The sequence below is a fragment of the Hemitrygon akajei genome, chromosome 6, assembly GCF_048418815.1.
Source record: "Hemitrygon akajei chromosome 6, sHemAka1.3, whole genome shotgun sequence".
Classification (NCBI taxonomy): Eukaryota; Metazoa; Chordata; class Chondrichthyes; order Myliobatiformes; family Dasyatidae; genus Hemitrygon; species Hemitrygon akajei.
In genome coordinates, this window is record NC_133129.1 from 135,399,419 (window position 1) to 135,424,540 (window position 25,122).

At 39.0% G+C, this 25,122-nt stretch overlaps 2 protein-coding genes across 2 annotated transcripts in view; both read left to right on the plus strand.

The window, feature by feature from the left end:
• LOC140729513 (uncharacterized) overlaps positions 1-10,523 on the plus strand; it is a 79,095-nt gene extending 68,572 nt beyond the window's left edge. The window contains exons 16-18 of the mRNA XM_073049317.1: positions 3,053-3,247; positions 5,468-5,627; positions 7,422-10,523. Of these exons, the coding sequence (XP_072905418.1) occupies positions 3,053-3,247; positions 5,468-5,627; positions 7,422-7,630 (564 nt within the window). The 3' untranslated portion in view covers positions 7,631-10,523. The remainder of the gene's footprint in view (positions 1-3,052; positions 3,248-5,467; positions 5,628-7,421) is intronic.
• A 3,357-nt stretch (positions 10,524-13,880) lies between these two features.
• fth1a (ferritin, heavy polypeptide 1a) lies at positions 13,881-24,727 on the plus strand. The gene is given in 5 exon segments (XM_073049318.1): positions 13,881-14,173; positions 16,886-17,032; positions 22,589-22,714; positions 24,339-24,483; positions 24,486-24,727. Coding segments are annotated over 5 exon segments (540 nt in total). The 5' UTR covers positions 13,881-14,071; the 3' UTR covers positions 24,506-24,727.
• Positions 24,728-25,122: the final 395 nt, after the last annotated feature.

Below are 25,122 nucleotides of genomic sequence, written 5' to 3' on the forward strand. Positions count from 1 at the left end.
GTTCTGTTTGTGACTTTGGGGTACAAGTTGTTGAAGTAGACTTTCCACATTTGGGGTGAAACAATTGACAAGCCAGATTATAGATGGGGGCTAGCACTTGGTAAATTGTAGCTATCAGAGCTGGAGCTAATTACATGGGAATTGAAGGTAAAGTTGAGATTCGGCATCTGGGGTTAATTGTTGATGGCACTACTTGAGCTCGGATGCAAAATGGGTGTCTAATTTTGATTCCTAAACTTTCAGAAGTTTAACAAAGTTTGAATGCAATGCTTCCTTAAATGGCGATTAAAATATTAGTAAACTCCTGGTGCGCACAAAGAATATCCCTGATTAAATCTTGAGTTAACTAATTTAAGCAGTGCAGAATAGCCCTCTGAAACCTAATATGTTCAGTCTTAAATCTGTCTGGGTGGGATAAACTGTACTTCCTTAGAAGGTTGGCGTCATTCAATGTCTGTAGTGAGATGCTGAAGATGTTCTATAGGTCAGTTGTGGAGAGCGCCCTCTTCTTTGTGGTGGCGTGTTGGGGAGGAAGCATTAAGAAGAGGGACGCCTCACATCTTAATAAGCTGGTAAGGAAGGCGGGCTCTGTCGTGGGCAAAGTACTGGAGAGTTTAACATCGGTAGCTGAGCGAAGGGTGCTGAGTAGGCTACGGTCAATTATGGAAAACTCTGAACATCCTCTACACAGCACCATCCAGAGACAGAGAAGCAGTTTCAGCGACAGGTTACTATCGATGCAATGCTCCTCAGACAGGATGAAGAGGTCAATACTCCCCAATGCCATTAGGCTTTACAATTCTACCGCCAGGACTTAAGAACTTTTTGAAAGCTATTATTAATGCTTTTTGAGATAGTGATTTAGATGCATATCATATTTTTTACTGAGTTAAGTATTGTATGTAATTAGTTTTGCTACAACAAGTGTATGGGACATTGGAAAAAAAAGTTGAATTTCCCCATGGGGATGAATAAAGTATCTATCTATCTATCTATCTAAAGCTACACAAGACTTTCAGAATGACACAACTTGAATCTCAAAGTATATTGAAACAAAGTAATGTTCCTACTATAATTATTAAACTATACAAGAAATGTGATAAATTTAGCAAATATAATAAAATCCTGGGTACGATCATAGCCTTTGTGTTCTAATGATCTTAAATAGCTTCAATTAACTAAATTTCCAACTCGTCATTCTGAATGACTTTAGATGTAACCTGCTTAGTGGTGGCCCCATCTGTACAGATTAAACTGACCGCTCAAGTTTCTTCCCAAATTGCTGAAGTTTACCATCAAACCTGCCTTCATAATTGTATCTATGATAATTGATCAACAAAATCCCCCCCTTTGTGATTTGTCCATCTATGCCCAGTTTATTCCTTAAATCCGTACATCTTAGCTGAACTAGTCCAGAGACCTCTGTCTTCACAGGTTGTTTTGATTGGGAAGTTTATCAATACAGTAAAGATCTTGCAGCCAGCCAAGATCTTTACTGTACTGAATGTAAATGGTGCCCTTGAATTCTAAATTATTTATAAACAGGAAGTACTCTTCCTCTCATCTTCAAATCGTAGTCTATTTCTGTTGCTCCAGAAGGTCACATGGCATGTTGGCTAACCATTTTGTAATCAATTTTGGATCATGTTGATCAGCTTAGATAGGCCTTTTCCTTACATGAAGCTTGCTGCCTACATTGGGAGGAGTTTATACTAAAGTTACACTGCCAGGAGATAAGGAAAATGCCAAAAGTTTGTGTTTGTGTAGTACTTAACAGTAACATAAGCCAAATAAAGAGATTGTTGCAGCTGATGAAAATATAGTCTGAGATTCTGAAACATTTCTTTAAAAAAGAATAAAAGATGCATAGGGAGGAGCATGTGAGTGTTTTGGTATTGGGGTTGTACATCTTGTATAGCTGAAGATGTTCTTAAGAATGAATCCATTAAATCCATGGCTGGCATGAATCCAGAATGAGAGAATAGTTATCTTGATGTTTTCCAGATGAGGCAAAGAAAGGTCCTGATAGTACAGGAAATGGGTAAAATCAAAACCTGACTTATTTCCCAAACAGGTGCCAAATGTAGATCAGAGGTAAAGGGAGCTGAAAGGAAAAAATGGATAGTTTTTACATATCCCCCTGTTTTGTGAAAACAGTTCATTTGATTAGAACAAAATTAGACTCTTAATTTTTTTTCTGCCACTACATCCTTGGGTTACTCAGTTGTCAAAAAGTTGATCCTACTTCAAACCAATGTAAGTTGGTCATCTGATTCAAAGTACAATTATTATCAAAGTATGTACACTTATTGCAGTATACAGTCCTGAGATTTGTCTTTGCACAAGCAGCCATGAAACAAGGAACCAATTTAAAGAAAAACATCAAACCCCAATGTGCAGAAAATAAACTCACGCAAATGGCAAGAAGAGACTTAACACAAGACACCATATCACTGATGCACCATCAATAACTCTTGGAGACGTGAGGCGAGATATAGGCTTTTATTGGCTGGAAGAAAGAACAAGCAGCAATTGACCACCACACTGCATCCTGGAGACTGAGGCCGGGGCGGAGTCCCCAATCGCCTTTATACCAGGGTCCATGGGAGGAGCCACTGGAGCAGTCAGCCGGGGGGGGGGGGGGGCATGTCCAGACAGGTATATGTAGTTCACCACAATCACAAAGACATGAGAGTCCAGGCATATTCAGCTTAGTTCTGTTCAATCCTTTGCCATGCCTCTCACTGTCTGCAGGCCACAGCACTACTCCGCCCCGATCAAAATCACATAAAACAGTAACAAAATGTGACCATTGCATCTGATTTGGTAAATCAATGCAGTTGATTCTAGTAAGGATCAATTTGTTGATTACATAGGGAGGGTGAATTGGATTGGGAATTCACTCCAACATTTATCAAGCTAAATGACTGATAGAAAAGTAAGCAAACTTGAGTTAGTTTGTAATTTTATTTAATTCTGAGATTGTGCATTTATTTTCCCCTGAATGCATTTCACTGGCTTTGGAGGCTAATATTGGTAGTTTTGTTTGTAGGAAGAACAGCAAATAGGAGAGCCAGAAAGTTGGAGTTTAAAGAGTGAGAAGACCCAAAGGACACAGTTGGAACATGACCAACAAGCTGAAGAGAGTAAGCTTGAAGGTTGGGTAATAAAGTTGAAGAAACAAGACGGAGAAGCCACGAAAATTGTATCCAACAATAATGTACTGAATAAAACTATGGAAGTGCATGTGAGTATTTTGGTATTTGGGGCTTCAAAAGACTTGTCCATTAAGTCTGTAGTAAAACCTCAAAGCAGCTGTGCAGGTTGACTGTGTGGTTAAGAAGGCATAAGGTATATTGGCCTTCATTAATCATGGAATTGAATTTGGGAGTGGAGAGGTAATGTTGCAGCTATATATGACCCTGGTCAGACCCCACTTGGAACTACTGTGTTCAGTTCTGGTCGCCTCACTACAGGAAGGATATGGAAGCCATAGAAAGGGTGCAGAGGAGATTTACAAGGATGTTGCCTGGATTGGCGAGCATGCCTTATGAAAATAGGTTGAGTGAACATGGCCTTTTCTCCTTGGAGCGATGGAGGATGAGAGGTGACCTGATAGAGGTGTATAAGATGATGAGAGGTATTGATCGTGTGGATAGTCAGAGGCTTTTTCCTAGGGCTGAAATGGTTACCACAAGAGGACACAGGTTTAAGGTGTTGGGGAGTAGGTACATAGGAGATGCCAGGGGTGAATGTGTGGAATGAATGGGCTGCCAGCAATGGTGGTGGAGGCAGAAACAACAGGGTCTTTTAAAAGACCTTTGTATAGGTACATGGAGCTTAGAAAAATAGGTTATGGGTAAGCCTAGTAATTTCTAAGGTAGGGACATGTTTGGCACAGCTTTGTGGGCTGAAGGGCCTGTATTGTGCTGTAGGTTTTCTATGTTTCTAAATGAATATTTTAATCTTGAATAAAATCAATATTGTCACTCCTTATTTTATCTTTTTATAGTTAGGATAACACTTTCCTTTTAATAACTTTGTGGAATCTATAAAGCACATTAAAGGATACTTTCTGCTGTTTGGAAACTCACTTAAGCCTACCTAAAGAAAGTAGAACAGATAATTGGTTATTATCTGGAGAGAGAGAGAGAGAAGCAAAAGAATCCGAAACATGTGGTTAGGGTTGTGGTGAGTTTGCTGATGGGCAGAAGTAGGTAAGTGGAATGAACAGGATTTTTTCCCCTTTGAATCAAACCATGATTCACTGCCGTAATAAGCTCTTGTAGTTTATGAAAGATTTTTTCCTGAGATTTAATTATTTGTACTATTTTCAGAAAGAAAATAGTACAATAATAATGCATAGATGAACACAGTAAGAATTATACTTCACTTTATGATCCCTTTGTTATCAAATGGATTACTGAATACACATTTCAGGAATTGTCCTGGTCAACATTTTTATACACTATCTGAAACCCTTCTATAGTATTAAAAGTATAACTTAACAAATTTTTAAATATTTTACCAGTTTAAATTTGTGACGAGACCTGTATTTTGGGGATCTTATCTGTACTACTAATGTAAAATAGAATTTCTATTCTTCCCTTCTCTTTCTGCCTTCTCTTCCCCACTTTAAGGGAAGACATAAATTTATCACCATTGTACGGAAAGGATGTTTTGAAAAGGTTGGGTGCATCCCATCAGAGAATGATTGGAAATTCTTTTTTGCACTTTGCTGCCATGCCAGTCGACAGATGCATAATATATATAAAAAACCAAGTGTATATATTCGTCTATACATTCAAATAAAAATATTTGAATGGAAGCTTCTTTAGAAAATGGTATAGTAGCAGCAGAATAGCTAAATTACTGGGGTAGTAATCTGAAGGTTATGACTAACAATGCTGATAGACTTTAAATCTCTCTATCAGCTACGGGATTAAATGCTGCAATTAATCCTCGAATTTAAAAAAAAAATCAGATTGAATGTACATCTGTTTAGCAAAATCTTTCAGATGTGAAATTGCCATTTTACTTGGTTTAGTTCAGATAACTGGGTATTTGATAGTTGACTAGTGGTTAGCATGATGCAATTACAGCTGGAAGTAGTGGATTTCAATTCTAATGTATAGACTCCTTACAGATGTTATCCCCATGAATGCATGGGTTTTCTCTAGTTCCCTCCCACAGTCTGAAGACATATCAATTAGTAGGTTAGTTGGTCATTGTAAATTGCCCCATGATTAGACTAGAGTTAAATCGGGGGTTGCTGGGTGGCGTGGCTTGAATTGGCTGGAAGGCCAATTCCACACTGTATCTCAAATGTGATCAGCAAATATTTTGTTCAAAATGCATGTTGGAATGGGCAATGAGTCATAAGCTTGAATATGATTTCCCAACTTTTGGGGAAGTGAGGAGGGAGAATAGTTTGAGGTTTAATATATTGATTTGAATTTTTTTCCAGCACCCTGCAGAACTGGAATCTTACAGCATGACTCCTGGTAGCTACTCCAAAGTAAAGTTGCCCAAAATAAATCTTCAGAACTATGGAATGGACTTGAACAGTGACGACTCAACAGATGATGAGGAGATGCCTCGCAAACCAATCCCATCTTGGGCTGATGGTATGTGAATATTTTCAGATTGGCTTAGAAAAATTCCTATTTGTTTTTAATACATTAATTGAATTCAGTAAGCTCTCCATTTAAACTTTTGAGGCAAAGTTTCAACTTTTATTTCTGAGAAAATGTTCTGTAAATCACTTGATAATTATGTAAGCTATATTTCAAAACAATGGGAGTGCCTTTTCAAGCAATTTCATTGTTTTGGGTAACCTTGTGGTAGATGCTAATTTCAATTGCGTAATGATGGCCTTCCCAATAATTCTGTTATTTAGTGGGTAGCTAATCCACAAATGTGCAATAATCTAAATCATATTCTTGTGTGCTCAACTAAATGATTTGTTCAATAGCAATAGGAATATGATTTCTTGTATTTGGAGATGAAAATCATTTGATTTTACCTGGTTATTAATGGTTTGTAATGTTACAAGGATGACCATTACTAATAATGATCAGTTAGGCACATAGGATCTATATTTACTGAGAAGTACATTTGTGTCTCAAATAAAAAGCACGTCAATTTACACAACCGAATCCCTTTGTGCACACGCAAGTTTCTCTGACTGTCCATGAACAGCCAAAGAATGGAAAAGGTAATACTCAGGAAAGGAGTCTACACTGACCAGTTATTCCTGAGCTAAGCTCTGTGTCCAGTGTGGGATTATTTACGATCTGTGATAGTTCAACTCCAAAAAGTTGTTGCTGCTTTGCTCCTTGTTTTTAAACACTACTTATTAGTTCAAATGTTGCACTTCAGTCTTGTTGACTGGAGGTTGTCTGACCTGTCACCTTCTTATTGGCTCTAGTCCAAGCCAGCATCCGTTGATTGCCCTCTTCTGCAAATGACAACTGGTAATTTATGGTTCTGTTCTAAATCAGTTTCTAAACCAGTAACCAGCTTGAATCACTCGAGGTAGACACAGACCCCACCATTCATAAACCTCCAGGTTTTATCATATCAAAGAAAACCTCACAAATAACTTATTTGGAAATTAACTCTAGTTCAGCAGACTATCTGGAACATTTAAAAACTGATTCAGCTGAGCAAAACCAGTTCACAAAATGGAGGATACAGAGCAGATTCACAAAATGGTAGCCTCTATTCCTTCCATCTCATGGCAAGAACAAAGGCATTTGTTCTGTCTACTTCCACTGTCCTTGATTCATTCAAATTCACTGATTTGTGTACTGTAATTTCAGGCCAATAGTAGTGTGTAACAGTGTATGTTCAAGTAATTTTTAAAACTAGCACATTGTTAATAGGATACTGTATGCAGGAGCTAGGAGGGGTTCCGTTGGTTTCTTTATAAACTATTCCATAATCTTTTCTAGATTTAAATTAACTTGCTAAAAACATTTGTAAATTTGCTGTTTGTCTCCATCACTTCAGCTCTTCCACTTGGAGATCTCAATAAGCCCTTAATTTTTGGCATGCACTAAAAGGGCCAAGATGGCCTGTTTCCGTGCTGTAATTGTTATATGGTTATAATTCTGTATGATGTTTGTCATATTTGTTATGTTTATTATGGCCTAATCTGGTCCATTTATTTCCCCTTGCTGAAGCTTCATGCCTACTGTATCTGCTAACACTTCACGCCCACTTGCTCTCTCCATGATCCTTTGACTTTGCTCTACAGTTGCTGGAGCTTTAGCATTTCCTGGAAAAAAATTTTTTCCCCACTAACAATGTAAAGGATAATTGCTCTGACTTGTGGATTGTATTTTCAAGTTGTGTTGAGACAATTTGCCTGTTATTATATGTTGAATGCTATAATAATGAATGTTGTTAACTGTTAGGTAAAGAACTACAGCAGGCACTGTTAGAACAGTATTATCATCCACTTAACTTGGACGAACTCTTCAGTGTCATCAAACCCCCCAACCTTGAAGCCATCTTTGGCAAAAGGAAGCCTCGTTACCTGAAACGCACAAGTTCTGCAGTGTGGCATTCACCACCTGGATCAAACAGCTTTCAGAATATATCGTGTGGTTTTGTTAAACACTGAATTGTATCTATTCTGTTTCGCAATAACTTTTTAAGTACTGTAAGAAGTGAACAATTCCTGGTCTGCTTTCACCTTTTCTGTATCGTCTATTTAATTGTACCTGTTTGGAAAAATGTGGGCTAAGCAACCAGTGCAAGTTTCTTAATCTAATTTTATTTAATTTGCTGAAAGAATTTTGCATTTTAAGTTTGCAAATTTTATATTAAGATCACTTTCTATTGATTTGTTTATTTGGATGCAAATTCTTTGCCTTTTATCAGGGTAGTGTACAAACATTTTAATTGTGTTGGGACTGTGTCCATAAGCAGAATTTCCTAATTTGGCATAATTGATAAACTCTGCATCCAGTACATTTTAAGAGTAATGGGGTGGTTGGGTATGGAAACTCGATGGGTGTTTCTTTATAGTTGAATTGGAAGAGCATGCAAGGAGCTTTTTTCTATCAATCCAGTTGTCTACTTCTCACTGCTGCTGAAATGGGCTGGCATTCAATTTCCAGCATGTCTGTCCCACAAGGAATACTCCAATGGCATCTGGTGTTTCCATGGAACTAATTTGTCTTGAAGAATATTCCTCCAGACTACCACTGTTTTCCATGCCCCCGTTCTAGAAAATCACCAATCATGTTAGAAATAAACAATCGTTTGAATTGAGTGCATACAAAGTTCACTTCCTCCCCTGTGCTATGTTAAATATAACCCTTGCTGGGATTTGTTAAATGTTGATGTGACTTGGAGGCCTCGGGATTAGAGGAATGAAATCGTTTTCTCATGGAAGGTGTGTATGAAAACAAGAGGGAAGGTTAAGCAAGTCTTATTTATTCTTCCTTCCCGCTAACAGCTTGCTGACATCTTGTTACTTGGACTCAGATGTGCATGATGGACACTTGGCAGATTTCCCTTGGAACTGCGTGCTTTGTTTGGTGGGGGAGGGCAGAGAAGAAATTAGAAACAAAAACTTCTTTGTGTTTCCAGTACTGCATTGTAATAATGTGATCATTTCATATTATGAAATATTAATTATTTCAAATGCACAGTCAGTTGTATTGAACCCTGCTTTATATTGTGGAAGTGTTTTTGTAAATATCCCACAGCCCACATAATGAGGAAAATGCTTGTTTAATAAAGCTTTAGTGATAGCAAACCATTTTTTTTTGGTTTGAAACTGCTCAATGCCATAAATCACTTTACTCCTGCTCAAGACATTTTTTTAATGTATAACTAAATTGCAATAGTCTTTAGAACCAATTGACCAACAGATTTTGTTTTGTGTAACACTGCTTGGCCAAGGATTGGTGAACAGCCATTCATCCGCATTTCATTGAGATTGATAGTTTTTAAAATGAAGATCCTATGTGAAATTTAAGTTTGAAATCAAAATTGTTTGCAGATGATGGAATCTGGAGCAAAAAAAACTGCTGGAGGAACTGGAGTTTAGGCAGCATCTGTGGAGGGAAATGCTTCAGGAAGGAGGGTTGCCAATATGAAGGAGGGAGAGGTGAAGTAGGTCGATCGAAGGATGATGGACAGATGCAGCAGCTGGGGTGGAGGTGGAAGTCAGGCACTGAGGCTAATGGGTGGAAAAGGAAGGCAAAAAGAACCTGCACAAGAGGGTGAAGATGGAGGCAAAGGCTAGAAGGTGCTGAGTGGAAGTATAAAAGCTGAACTAAGTAAGGAGACAGAATTGCATGTGGGGGCTGATGGGGAGTCTTCCTCTACCTTCACCTCTCCTATCCTACTTGGCTCTTCCTTCCTTATCCCTGTCCATTTCCACCTATTATTCCCAGCTTCTTCCAGCTCCACCCCTTCCCCTCTACCAGCTAGCTCCATCCTTCACTCAATCTAGTTTCATTAGCACTTACCAGTCCCTATCTCATTTATCCTCTTACTTTTACAGTGGCTATTCTTCCTGCAAGCTCTCAGACCTGATGCAGGGTCTTGACCAGAAAGGACTTTGGCTTATTGAGCGGGAAGGGCCTGTTATAATGCTGTATCTTTTTTAAAAATCTGGTTCCTGACCGCAGATTCCTACCCTTTCCCCAGGAAGTGTTTAAAACGGAACCAGACAGATTATATATTTAGCCATCTATCTGACTCTGACATGAGTTTCTGAAGTTTTGTCAACATCATAACTGATTGCCCTTTATTCTCATCTCTATCAAGTGCCCACCTCCACTCAGTCTCAATACACCTGCTGAAGCTTTCATCTGTGTTTTTGCTGATCCATTTCTTGATTGATCTAATGTACTCCTTTTTATCCTTGCATGCAATCTACTGGTATTACAATAAATTTGAATCTGAAAATGCTTGAGTTGGATATTTTAATGTAGAGTTTGCAGCTTAATCATGAAGCCACAGTACGGAGTGGTCGCAGAAAGGAAATGTCACAAAATATAGAGTACAACAGGACAAAGACAGCTGGGGATTACAAATTTGTTACTTGTTTCTGTGGCCTTTACATTTTGTATGTCAAATAAGCAACAGGCCCCCATGAGCACAAGATACAGATGTTAGTTGTTTTTTTTTTTGTAATACTTTGTTTCTGCCAATTCTTCCGTCACCAGACTCATTTCTTAAGATCTGATTTTGTGCTATTTCCACTTGTTCTGTTCATTCCCACTTAGATCCAGGACACCTCTCATGCCCTTCATTTTGATGATTCCACTTCCCTAGTCTCATCTGGTTTACCTTTACCTTGCATATACTGTATTGTCTCTAAGTCTCCACTCCCCATATTGAATCTTGAACAAAGGTTGGTTCCCTTTCACTATTCCACTCAGCCACTTGGCACAACTTTGTCCTTGCCCTTTAAAATGTTTCTTCCAATTCCTGTCTGAAGATCAAAGGTGTGGCCATGTGGGCACTGGCAACATCTGTATTGTTGGCTGTGTAGAACGGGCCTTGTAACAAGCTCACTCCAGTTCAACTCTTGCTTCACGTCAACAATGCGATGGTGCTACTTCCTGCATTCATGTGGAACTTGTCAATTTCATCATCTTTACCATTAACTTGCACCCTGCCCTCAACTTCACTCAGACCATCTGATACTTCTTCCTTTTCCTGCTTCTTGCTGTCTTCATCTTGGAATATGGACTTGCCACTGACATGTCTACAAACACACTGAATCCCATTCTACCTCCCTTGGGGATGCCATCCTTCCCTCTCAATTTCTCAATTTCTGCTCTCAAGACGAGGTCTTCTGTTTTGGGGCTTCTGTAGTGTCATTTCTTTTTCATGAAACAGCTTTCCACATATTTCTTCCATTTCACACCTTGTTTGCTTACAGACCCCTCTCCAGGCAAGTGATAGTTCCCTTGGTTCTTGTCTTTCATTTCACTCCACCAGCCTCCACAACTGATACATCATCCTTCAGCATTTTTTTTGACAGCTCCAACATCTAGGAACACCACTAGGAACAGTTTTCCATTCCTCCACTACCCAATTCCACTTTCCACAGGGATCCCTTGACTCCCTGGTCCTTGACCCATTATAACCTCTCTTCATCAGTTCTAATGCACAGTCTTGACTTGAAACATCAACTTTTACCTTTTGCTCCACAGATGTTGTTTAACATAGTCTTTTTTTTCAGAATTGTGTTGCTTTGTTCCGTATTTCAGCCGCTGTAGTCTATTTTGCTTTAATTTATTGTTCTGCTTTCCATGTTTTTTCCTCATCTAAATTGGAACAGCTCATGCCTGAACCCACAACCAAGTGAGTGTCAGTTTTGTTTTGTGGCAGTTTAATATAATTGAATAACATGCCAGGCCACTTCAATGGGCAGCTTAAAAATAGACATGGTTAGACCAAGCTGGATGAGGATGAGAGTAACAATTAGTTTTACATGTGTATTAGTATGACTGTTACTTATTCTAGGTTCTGTATGAAAGCAACAGTACTGTACAAAAGTCTTGGGCACCCTAGATTTTTAGATAGTTTCAGATGGCATGGCCTCCACCAAGCCCTGATCTCAAAGTTGTTGAGGCTGTCTGGGATTACCTGGGTTGATAAGGAGTAAGCAGGGGACATCCAAAATCTGTAGGAAAAACTGACAAGTTCTCGAAGATGCTTGGAACAACACACCAGTGGATTTTCTCTCAAAACTGCTTGACAGTGCACCTAAGAAAATTGATGCAGTTTTAAAGGCAAAGGTGGTCACATCAAATATTGATTTGATTTCATTTTTTTTTAACTGCTGCTCTTTATGGTAAATTTTCGATACTTAGAAACTTTTCACCTCATTATTTTCGAAAGCATCTTCTCTTTACAAACTTATTTTACACGTGCCTGAGACTTTCACACTGTATTTAATTAATTGAACAGTGTGAATAGTTCTCTCTCCTGTTTAAGCTCTCTGGTCTAGTTCCTGACTTTGCAGACTTATGCAGGAAATGTAGATGTGAAAAGAAATTGTGATTATTTGTTTCTTTTAACAGGATTATTTGGCCTTTGCCTTGATTAAACACATTCTATCTCATAAATGGTATATCTATTGTTCAATAACTCATTTATATGTACAGTGAAGATGAAAGGGATGCCTTAGAATTCACAAAGCCAGTCATCCTTATTTTTGAGTATTTTCTAATGTTACGAAGGATGAACAACTCTGATGGGCAGAAGGGTGCAGAGTTGCCCATGTCCCCTCCCCTGGGAGAATCACAAACTGTTACTGTTGCCAGGCTGTTAATGAGAGAGAAAGAGATGGAACAAAAACATATTGGGACTGGAACATTTGCTTCAGACAAGGGCGAGATAACAGCCTGAGAGAGAGTAATGTTTATCCACTATGTTATGACTCCCGAAAGACTTATGGCTGCGGAGAGGACTGTTTATGTGGTACCATCCTGCTCATTAAAATTCCTCAGTGGACAGCCAGAGTGGGCTGGTTTGATGGGTTAAGTCATTCAAACCGGATTGACACCTGAGACCCCGTGAGTGGGGATAAAAGTGAGGTCTGGGGTGACACCCCTCAGATGCACCAGGAGACACACTAGTGAGCATCGGAGACACACTTGTGAGCATCAGAAACCCACGAGAAAGTGTGGGGCATCGGGGACCGAACGGATTGGTCAATTTCACTCACAGTGGTTATAGCAAGGCCGGTGGGGGCTTGTGTGTGTGTCCACCCTTGCCTGGGTGACGAGTCCACCATGGAAGAACAGTCTAGCTAAAGGACAGAGGGGTCATGCTTGAATGGCCACAACCACACATCGACGGATCAAGATTGTAAAGGAAAGTTTGCAAGACAATAGCTGTCACTGTTTGATCGTCCTCTCTCTCTCTCTCTCCCAACAATTACAACACATCGACCAACAACTACCTCAGCCTGCATGAACTGAACTTAGCTTTATATTTCCATGTGACAATTCATTATCCCCTAGACAACGATAGAGCTTGTTTATTATTGGTTATTATTATACCCACATTTTTAGGTTTAGTATTGCTAACGTGTATTATCTGTATATTTGCATTGATATTGTTTTGTATATTTTACTAATAAACACTGTTGAAAATAGTACCACCGGACTCCCAACGGACACTTCTATCTTTGCTGGTAAGACACCCAGTTACGGGATACGTAACACTAAATAAGACTCCCTCTCCACATTTGGGTTCATTTGTTGTTATTTCAACATTGCCATGTTGATTGATCTTCAGTTGGTCTTGGGTTAGATAAACCCAATCTTAAAATTGATAGTGACTTATTGTTATCATGTATACCAAAATACTTGTAAGGTCAAGGGTGAGGTTTCCAGATAAGAGCCATCCAAGTAAGACTTCAAAGGAGGAGCTGGTGGAAGACCCACCAACAGATGACCCCTCCAGAGACCATCAGATTGCACTGCTACCAGTAGAAGGAGGTGGGGGGAGGAACAATAATACACTGTTACATAGAAAATACAATGCAGATGAAGATGCTTGGGCCATGTTGAGTTTGATTGTGAGGCCTTTATCGTTCGTTAGTCTTACGAAGCGGGTCAGATGCACGCATCTGGGACTGGTATTACACCGGACTGCTCCTAAAAGGATACCAACATTTATACCGGTGCTAGGTATGAAAGTTTCCGGGAGTGAAGGGAGAATGTGTTTTAACAGAGGGTCGGCCGGCCAACGTTAATTTTCGAAATGCGCCAACACTAGGCGACAGCTCCGCGCGCGGCTGAAGCCCGCGCATGGGCGTGCACGTGGGAGCGGCGCGCGGTGCGCGGCGGTTACGTTCGAATTCTCCGGAAGTTCCTCCCAGACGCGCATGCGTGTAGGGGCTTCCGGAGTCCCGCGGAGAAGGTCAGTTCAGAGAGTGAAGGGGAAGCCGAGGGAGCGAGTGTTCCTGCTTCAACAGTGATTGAACGGAACCTTCATTCCCAGCCGCTTTTTCAGCCCTTCTTCGCGTATTCTGCCATACTCTAAACTTTATTTCCCCCTTGCCCTTTCTTCGCTAATCGAAATGAGCTCCCAGGTACGCCAGAATTATCACCCCGACTGCGAGGCCGCTGTTAGTCGGCAGATCAACCTGGAGCTGTACGCGTCCTACGTCTACCTCTCCATGGTGAGTGCCATCTGTGGATAAGGGGTGCGGTGGCCCCAGGAGGCAGGGGGCTTTTCCGCATAATTACTGGTGCGAGGATGGGGGGATAGCTGCGTAATGTCAGGCGAGGGGAGGGGAGGGGAGGATGAGTTATGTGTGGGTTTATCTGGTGTTAACACGGGGACGGCTGAGGAAAGGATCTGCCCTGAGCATTAGTGTTGGACTTCCCCGGTAGCTTAGCGCACGGTGAAAGAAAAGAGCGCGTGAATCCGTCTTTATACAACATCTAAGAAGTGCGTAATGGTCGTGTGAGTAATGAACTATTTAAAGGTTATGCGACGTGATTAAGTGGAGCAGCCATCTTGCACCCTACAGACTAGAATCAATAATAAGAGAAATTTCTTTTGTGATGTGATGCTCGGTAGGATTGTCGACCACGAACTTGGATCGATTCCTGCTTTCATCAACTTAATGCTTCCCTTTTTACCCCTTTAAGCGAAGTCCTTTGCATTGCATCATCCCTCCCAAGGACGCCAGGCTAAATGGTGTGAGATTCTGTATGGAAGGTGTCCAGGAAAAGCAATTAAAGGGAATGTGATTGATTTTTGTTTCATTTCAGTGTACAATGCGGCAAGTTCCATTGCTACTTGCTCGGTGTTACTCGTTACCGAAAGAACTGAAAGGTTTCGTAGGTTCTAGAATTGTTATTATTACTGGATAACCGTCTGGTTATCCTGTTTGAAATGGAATAGAATGACTGAATGTTTTGTGTTTGCTTTATTCAAGGTTAGCAATTTAAGGTTTACCGTTTGGTTGGAATGGTGGTGTTTTTGAATAGCGTAGAACAGGCCTGGATAGACTGCTGAAAGTTGCAGCATTTGGTCAGCGCACCTCCGAATTCTGTGTTGTGCATATTCGGCTCCACAGCATTCTGGTAACGCAGCCTGTCCATGTCAGAGGTACTTTGCTCTGCCATTTTATTGGGCAACACAGATTTGAGGATGGGCTGGTAAACTGCAGTAATTGTTACGCTTGCTATATCTTTTTGAAATTCTTAATTATTTCTTTAATAATTGGTCCTTGCATTTTCCCTTTTCCCTTCAGCTGGATCATACTGTTTCCTCTCCCTCTTTTCTGAAATAAGTTACATTTGCTATCTTCCAATCTCAAATCTACTCTACAAATTGAATTTTTGGAAGATGGCGGCCAGTGCACATTTATCTCCAAACCCCCTTTTCCAAAACCTTGGGCAGCATCAGATACTTGGGCTTTATGGCTTTTGGTGTCATTGATTACTGAAATATTGTTTGAAAAAATGTATTAATATCGTTCAGCTTCACATTCACCGTTGACCTAATGTTCTGTTACTGCTGTGAAAGTTTGTCTTGTGACAAAATAATTTATTTAATTTGTTTAATTTCTTTGTTTAAACCCAGACTGTTAGGGAGCTTTCTGAAGTTAGGTGAATATAGCAGATATCAATTCAAAGAAGAACCAGTCTTAAGTTCTCAATGTAATTTGTAAATTTCAAGCAGTAAATTGAAGTTAAACTGGCTCACAGACTAAGATGATTTGCAAAATGGTGACCATGAGCTGTTCGTATATGTATCAGCCAAACATTAAGACAGTTAATTGCCCTGCCACAATACAGCCACTATGGGTCTAAGTAATTCGTACCATTGTAAATAAGGTCAGGGAAGCTTGCAATTAGCAGATATATTTGACCATTCAGAGGTGTCTTGCACTGTAGGTGCCCAATTCAGAGGAAGCATTGTCAACCCAAAGTATTGAAGTAAACGATGTCATTGTCATTATTGAAACTATATTGAATCACCTACTGTTACCATTGATCAAAAGTGTATAAAAATGTGATGTACTTTGAGTTTGAGAGACTCTACTGTGAGTGTCTCCTCAAGAATGCCTTCTTATAATGAATAAGGGCTTCAATATCACCAGCTTCAGTGTCTCAACGATGACATTAATCACAAATGCAACACAGACAGTGGTGGGTATTTTATTTATTTAGAGATAGAGTGCAGAATAGGCCCTTCTGGCCCTTCAAGCTGTGTCACCCAACAACTCCTAATTTAATCCTAACCTAATCAAGGGACAGTTTACAATGACCAGTTAAACTTATAGTTATGTATTTGGACTGTAAGAGGAAACCAGAGCACCCAGTGAACACCCACACATTCCATGGGGTGAATGTACAAACTCCTTACAGGAGACGCCAGCATTGAACTCTGAACTCTAATAATGTCGCACTACTCTGCTACCATGTGCTTATGGAACAAGCTGCCTGTTGCACTGTCAGAGTCCACTTGTGATCATAGTGGAGAAAGCTACCACTATTATGGTGTTAGCTAATGCTTAGTTTGATAGTACATACAATTTTATATAAAAACATGGCAGCTTTTTTGTGATTTGGGTGATGTAAGTTAGAATACTCTTGTGTCAAAGAAAACCTCACACGGTGTCCATTTATGATCACTGGTCACTTGGAGAAGGAAACAACTTTTGTGTACATAAGATTTTAGCCAGTGGATATTAGTTTGTATGTGCAGCTTTTTCCCCCCAAGAACAATGCAGCTGTTTTATGTGATCTAGGGTGATTCTGGCTATGGAACCAAAGGTTAATTGTATAGAGTGTTAATTACCGAAGTCATTTGGGGAGTATGGACTAAATAAATATTTTTATTGTTCTCATAATATCCATTGTCCATTTTTTCCCAGTCCTATTACTTTGACCGTGATGACATTGCATTGAAGAACTTCGCCAGTTTTTTTCTGGAGCAGTCTCATGAGGAGCGTGAACATGCTGAAAAATTGATGAAGCTACAGAATCAGCGAGGAGGCCGCACTCTACTCCAGGACATCAAGGTTTGAGAAGCTCTTTAATAAAACCCAGTGACTTCTTTCCGTGTTTAAATGTTCCATTAATAATTTGGACTGTAAGGGCAATCTGATGATTTAACTGGTTAGTAACTTTAACATAGCAAGTATGATTCCAGGTGTGTCACAGAAATAGGTAAAGAAATAATTTTATGTTTTGAGGAACATTTTCAAAGACCTGATGAAAGAAAGTTCTAGAGCTTTTGCAGTTGAATGTAAACCACAAATGGTGGGATGAGGGTAGGCCAGAGGGTGAAATCAACACAGTGCAGAGTTGTTGGATTGGAGACTGTTACGTATCCCGTAATGGGTTAAAAAGGACCAGCAGAAATGGACACACCTGGAGCCTGAGTCTTCTGTTATAAACACTATTTTATTAGTAACTACGTGATAAAGTAATATAAAACCAGATAAGGGAAGCAGGTTAGCAGAGTATATGCATATATAAATGAGTAAATAAAGTCCCCAAACTTCTCCCAGCTCAGGTGATAAATGATACTGTCTTACGATGGTATAGGTGTGAAGTCAGTTCAGTTTGTGATTTTGAATTGAGTAGATTGAAGAGAGAGATGTTTTATCTTCCCAGTGCGGATGCCATCGAATCTTCCATGTCGTCCTCCTGCTCCCAGAACTTATTAAAGTCACTGACTGTGACCACACAACAGAGTGCTGTTTTCACGTGGTACAGCTATCAACCCAGGCGAGGGTTAAACACACCGATAGCTTTCCACCGGTCACCCCTTTGTCCACACTGTGAGCAAAATCCCCACCCTTGTCGTGGGCGCACAAAGCTCAACCAGTGTCAGTGTCTCTGGTGTGTCTGATTACAAAGCCAGTTGACCTTGTATATATTCCACAACTGCTGAACACCAGCTGTCCATCATATAGCTCCGCCTTGCCATTTCCAAGGTAACTCACAGGCTTTTAGTTGCTCTCTCTCATCTTTGAAATAGCATAGGCTCTCCGCAGTCTCTCCCTTTTGAAAGGAACAGTTCCATATTTAATAATCCTTCAGATCTCGTCACAGAGACAATTATAGATAAAAGAATAATTGTGAATATTGAAACTGAGGCTTTGCTAAATGTGTTGTTAGTATAAGTCATACAAGTCAAAAAGTACAGTGATCAGGACTAAGAATAAGCTAGGACACGGACAGCAGATGTTTGGACCATCTTTAGAGAGTAGGATGAGGGAAGCTAGTTCAGAAGGATGTGTAAAATAGTTGAGTCCAAGGCTAGCGTCCACACTGGTGTTGGGGCTTCCATTTGTGATATATGTTAATGACTTAGATGTGAATGATGGAGATATGGTAATTAAGTTTGCAGATGATATGAAATTATTGTTGATAGTGAGGAAGTCTAAGGCTATTAAATTGAACTTCTTGAGGAGACTGAGGTCCTTTGGGTTATGCAAGCCTCTCCTTCACATGTTCTACCAGCCTGTTGTTGTCGATACAATCTTCTATGTGGTGGTGTGCTAGGGCAATGGCATCAACACTGGTGTCACCAACAGGCTCAATAAACTGATTAGAAAGGCTGGCTCTGTTATAGGAATCAAACTGGCCATACTGGAGGCTGTGGTAGAACAAAGGATCCTACGGAAAATTCTGGCAATTCTGGAGACTGTTTCTTACCCTCTGCATGCCAACTTGGCTGAACAGAGGAGACCTTCAGTAATAGACTAAGGCAACTGCGCTGCTCCAAAGTGCGCTACATTAGGTCATTCTTACTCACGACCATTAGGTTCTCTAATGAGTCAACCCCTTCCTGTTAGTGTATTTGAGGTAACTTTTTTAATTCTTTCTTACTTTTCTAATATTTGTATATCTGTGCACTTGTAATGCTACTGTGACACTGCAATTTCCTTTGGGATCAATAAAGTATCAATCTATTGCATGATACAGATTAGCTGGAATGTTGATTGGAGCAATGGCACATGGAAGTTAATCTGACAAGTGTGAGATGATGCATTTTTGGGGGGGGGGAGTGCAAACAAGGGTAGCAAATACACACTAAATGGCAGAACTTTGGGGCCTGTTGATGACAGAGAGATCTTGGAAGTGATATCATGGATGAATTTGGGAAGTTCCAGGTTTCAGCAGAGTTTTGTTCCTTGATTGGAAATGAGCAAAAATGGTGTGTGGGAGAGGATCACAGAAACAGCAGGCTTGGGAAGAGTGCCCCTAGCCAGTCTCGCTGACTTTGGTGAGTGAGCACGTGTGTATTTGCTCAAGTGGAGTGAGAACAGAGGGAGAGAAGGCATGTTGAAATGTCCATTTCCATTCAACAGAAGATGCCTGCAGCCTTGCAACAGCCAGTAAATCCATCCCAACTGTTTCTAAATGTTCATTCTGAAGTACAGGGTGCCCATAAATCAGGCACTCAAACCCGGAGGAGGACCTGTAATGTGGTGAAGAAGGAATATGTGATGCTTTCCTTCAGCTGAGCATAGAATATAAGAACTAGGATAGCATGTTGTTACAACTTTTTAAAATATTAGTTAAGCCACACTTGAGATGTAGTGTGATGACCAGAAGTACACTTAATAGGAAGGATAAGATTGCTCTGGAGAGGATGCTGTAATCAGCTATATCAAGGATGAAAACTTAATGGGTCAAATAGTTTTATTTGTTAAAATCTTAATATTTTAGTGCATTTGATCAGAACTATTTTGTTACTGAGGCAAAGGCAGAACCTGGACTGAAAGAGTTCAAGCAGAGTTCTGCATAAAACAGACATGAACTTTGGAATAGTGAAAATCATCTTCTGGCAGCAGATTTTAAGAAAGCTTAGAGATTGGGGTAGAGGGAATAAACTGCCGGATAAATTGCATACTCTCTACCTGAGGGCTTGGTGAGTGAGGGAACTAGTTCCTGTTTCCATCTCTTATGGCTGCCTATGCTTATCTGTCCTTCTATTTCTCTTGCAGACCAACAGGGACTATTAGTAAAATGCGGATAATTTAGCAGTCTATTTCTTCTTGTGTCCTGTGGAAGAGTAACACAAATTGTGGACTTGTCCTCAGAATTCTCAGAATACACACTGATAGGGTTGTAGTATCCAGAATGTTTTCCTGACATGTTTGGAAAACACTCTCAGGCCTTCAGCTGAACACTAAACAGTGTTAATCCCTTTTTAAGCAGAGCTCCATTTGCAAAGACTTGTTTACTCCACCTATTTCTGTTGAGAGCTGGAGCAGTGCACATTTGTACCAAATAATGTACCACTCCAGGAGGCCACATGAATGGCAACACTATTGGATTTACAAACTGTAACACTACTTGACACCTTCTCTATGAATTTAAGAAACTAAAAGTATTGCATGGTTTATCGTAATATTTTTCACTATGAATAAAGTTTATTTTGGATTTAAATATTTGGATTTAAAGTAGTAGTTTATATTTGTCCAAAAATGTTGTGCAGCATATGGACTTTGACAATTTAATTAAGTCAGTTTTACAACTATATTGTGGGCAGCCATTATAGCATAAACTTCCATCTCTTTACCAAGACACTGTCTTGTGCTCAACAATGATCAGCTTTACTGTCACATGTACTTCAGAATTTTTTCAGTGGGCAAACTAAAAAAAACTTAATAGAAATATGCAATGCAGTGCATTAAGCTGTATTCTGAGACAAATGACTCGTGACTTTTTAATATATTAAGTTTATATATTGACAGATTGAAAATTCGTCTTGAAATCATAATTTTCATTTGTTTTTGTGTCGTTCGGAGGCTGAAGCTTTGTATTTGTTGTGTGAATGGCTTATTGAGTAACATTGCCAGGTGGCTTACAATCAAAAATATTAGAAACATAACAATCCTTGATTGTCTTATTTGCATTTTGCATGTGACTTTTCAATTATTTTCAACCCTCTTGCATTTGACTACAAGTCATTTCTGTTTAGTGTTGCAGCTTAACAGTGAACACAAATTGGCTTCAGTGAGATTTCAAGTGCAGGCATGATTCTCAAGCATTGTGCTGACCCAAAGACATTGAGTGATTTGCATCTTGCCACAGATGATGTGCAGTTCTACGGATTTAGATTTTGTACAGTATCTCCATTTTGCCATGTTGTCTTTTACTTTTTCTCTATAAAGAACACCTTATTAATAAATGTTAATTTATTAAGGAGCCAGTTGTTTTATTAAGCTAAAGGTAAGTATTCACCATATAGTATTAAATATGGAGATGTTGTCACACATACCCTTGTAAGGATATCACCAGTTGCATAGATTCCATTGAAATAAAAAAATGCTGTTGTATTGTGCAAGAGGAAGTATATCCTAAAATATAGTAATGATATGATCTCTAGTGAAAGAGGAACAAGCAACAGGTGGGATGAGTCTTTTAGTTATTGAGAGATTTGCTTGATGTGTGATCGTCCTCTTGTACTGCTTAGCAACCTCCAATGTTCTTCCGTCCTAGCAAATTACATATAGTTTTCCAATCCTGAGTACAATATGCACTGGGGATACAGTCTATTATTGTCACATGTACTGAGATAGAGTGTAAACCTTTGTTAGCATGCCATTCAGGTAGATCATTTTGCACACAAGTAAAGGGAGGTTGTGCAAGGGAAGAACCATGCTCAATATGTTGCGGGTACAATAAAAGTGCAGTGCAGGTAGATGCATAAGGTGCAAAGTCTATGCTAAGATCAACTGAGAGATCAGGAGTTTTTTATTATACAGGTAGATAAAAAATTAGGTGACCATTATACATCTGTTCTATTCACACCTTTAAATCTATGTGACTTGTACCAAAAATTCCGCTTGGATACCTTGGTTCTTTAATAGCTTTTTCTTTACCTGTCCTCTGACAGGAGGAAAAAAAGGTCCATAATCTTTAGATCTGTTGATGGAGTGTTGTCAGAATACTTGTATGATATTATTGCTTCATAAGAAATACAGTATGTGTGCGGCATTTTGCAGTTCAAACCTTCTGTGCTCTTAATATCATCGTGATTGATCTTTTACCTCAGCACCAGCTTCTGCCCTATTTCTAATTTCCTTATATCTCTTGATTTCAATTTTAAACAGCTAGTCCCTGTCCATTGAGAATGATACCAGGTTCTGTATATGCCAGCCAAGGGCACCATTCCTCCCATGTCTACCCTGGCTCACCTTTGTAGATGTTAGCATTGGGAAAATTGAATCTATTGCCTTTCCTAACCTTTGTTAATTCCATGTATGCTGTATTCATTGTTCTTAAGTAATTTAGACGAGGCTTACATTTGTAAATGGTTTTGAGTTTGGATCATGAAAATCAGTGTAATTTAACTTTACAGCTAGGATTTAATGCAGCTTTGTATGTGTGTGCAAAATAATCTTAATATTTGTGCATACTTTTACCATATTACCTATTTTTTGTTTGGACTTTAGTTGGCCTGCAGGCTATCACCAATCCATAATCCTAAATATTCAATTGTATTTACTGATGGTGGATGGCTTGTGGTGCTTGGTTAGAGGCCAGCAACTGTGTTTGACCATTTTTGTAATTTCTATAATACTTTGAATTAATTGCATTTATTTCTTTTTTAGAAACCAGATCGTGATGAATGGGGAAGTGGCTTGGATGCAATGGTATGCTCTTTGGAATTGGAGAAGAGTGTGAATCAGTCACTTTTGGAGTTGCATAAACTGGCTACAGATAGGAATGACCCACATGTATGTATTTTTCTGATCATAGTTACTGGTCTGTGATCCTTGATAGTTTTATCATTTCTTAACCAATGTGTATCATAGGTGTGGTCTTAACTGAAAATTAGGTGTGGCTACTGAATCAGCTAAATTATTAGAGGGCTGAATAATTAGTTTTTGGATTAATGCCAATGTTTGCTATGTTTGAGTAATTTTGGTAGCAGCTTTTTAACAACTCTGCTTAGACTGTAGATTGGCCATGAACTAATTTCAGAGAACATTTTTATTTAACACTAAGACTAAGTGATTCTTCTAAGAGGGAAGAAAAAAGCAGATAGGACTAGCTACCAATGTATGAAGAATGTGTGGGATTTATACTGAGCTTTTTGGAGGGTGGAGGGGTCAGTATTTTAGTTATTCATATTTGTTTTCTTGATAAACTTCGTAGTTTTGTGCTTCAATTGAGAAAAGGTGCTTATGAAATCTTAATACAATTTATTTAACAATTACATAATAAGAGCAAGTTCTTGTTTGCTAAAGAAATAACAAAATGTTTAATGTATATATCAGCCTCTCAAAGTAAAAATGGATGAATTTGCTTCTGTTTTTTGGATCCAACTGTTTAATTCTTATTTTTGCACCTTAAAATTGCTTGTATTTCATATAACTACTTAATATACAAGTAACTGCTTGGTATGCTTCCTAGTAGCCACAGTATGTATATGCAGTTTTCCCCTGATGGTTACATTTGTATGGTTCTAGAAGCTTCTCTTGGGGGACTGCATTATTTGAATAGGGGATTTCTGATTGGCTGATTCTTATCTGCAATTTTGAATGGAATTTTTCTTATCCATTGAGTATATGAAAAAATCACTGACCATTTTTGTCTTTCTCTTCTGACTTTCTCTGTCTTAAGTTAGTAGACATCTATCACTGTCGATTTTCAATTCTTTTTCTGTTAACACTTAATAAAATGATTGTGAAGCACCAAGTTTTGTGCCTTTTTCCAGACATCTAAAAGAACCTTGGATCAGACATCAGAATCCAACATGTCTGCTGAATATGGGTAAATTATTGAATGCAGAATGAGAAAAAACAAATAACATTTGCTAATTTCATTAAACAGCACTAGAAAATGGTTACTGGTTTTAAATGCAGTTGTACAACTTGAGGATAACAGTAATCTCAATACATAAAAAATCTATACTTTAACATGGAATAAGGATGTTTCTTGAGCAAATATGGAATTCCTGTATTCATTGGTTCAGATGTCTGGTTTGAATTTGTTATATATGTACAAATTCAATTTTGTCTTGTTCCAAGCAAGGCAATCAGATGCAGTTGACAGTGAGCATGTATTTCTTATTTGTATCCTTTTCTTAATGGTGATTCAGGCTGGTGTCAGTTTTATGAAAGTCCTTTCAATGCATTTCTTGACTGGAAAATGGTCATGATATGTACTCTGCATAGAACCATAAGTGCCAGGGGATGTTGGATTGCGGAGGGGAATCATATCCATTTCTGATCTAGCTTGCCTGTGTATATGGCTATTAGCAGCAAATGAATGGAAATTTTGCTATCATTAAACTGGTTATCTTTGTTTTTAAATGCTGAATGCTGTTGAGTTAATGTTCTGTTTTTTTTTCTGCAGCTTTGTGACTTTTTGGAGACCCACTACTTGGATGAGCAAGTTAAGTCCATCAAGCTACTAGGAGACCATGTAACCAACTTGCGACGACTGGGTGCTCCTGAAAAAGGCATGGCTGAATACTTGTTCGATAAGCACACCTTGGGTAAAGACAGCAGCTGAACGCCTGATTTGTTTCCAGTCCCTTGCTGCTCATAGCACTGTCTGTAAACCTCAGTGCATGTTTAAGCTTACTTGTAGTCTGTCTAGTTTTCACAATATTTAATTATGTAATTGATTATATCACCATAAACTTAAGTGGATTCTATTAAGCTGTCTCCTGATGGATTTATTGAAGTGTACTTGTTTTAAAAAAAAGTTTTGACTGACCAGAATAAAGCGACTCAAAAGTGTTCTTGTGATTTTGCTCTTTTCTTCCTTTTTTAAAAACAAGACTTTATAGTAGACAATGAGTGTGATTGTAATCTCACAGTTGTCTATTTTTCTCTACTTTTATCTTCGTGAATACAGTCTTGCCTGTTTCATATTAAATTAAAAATAATGAACTGGGATGCAAGTGGCATTTGCAGGGTTTAATTGCATTAGATGCTATATCCTTGAATTTTATCCTAGGAATCTTATTTTTCAACCACTGCAGTCTGTTGGTGATCATTCTTCATATTAAAGAGTGATCTCACTTATTCATAAGACTGAGTATTTTTAGCCTAATTTTCTGGTGTTCATGTTTTTCAAGAACCTCACTAAGTGCATCTTCCTAAGCTGATAGAAAGCAATTAAAAGTTATCGC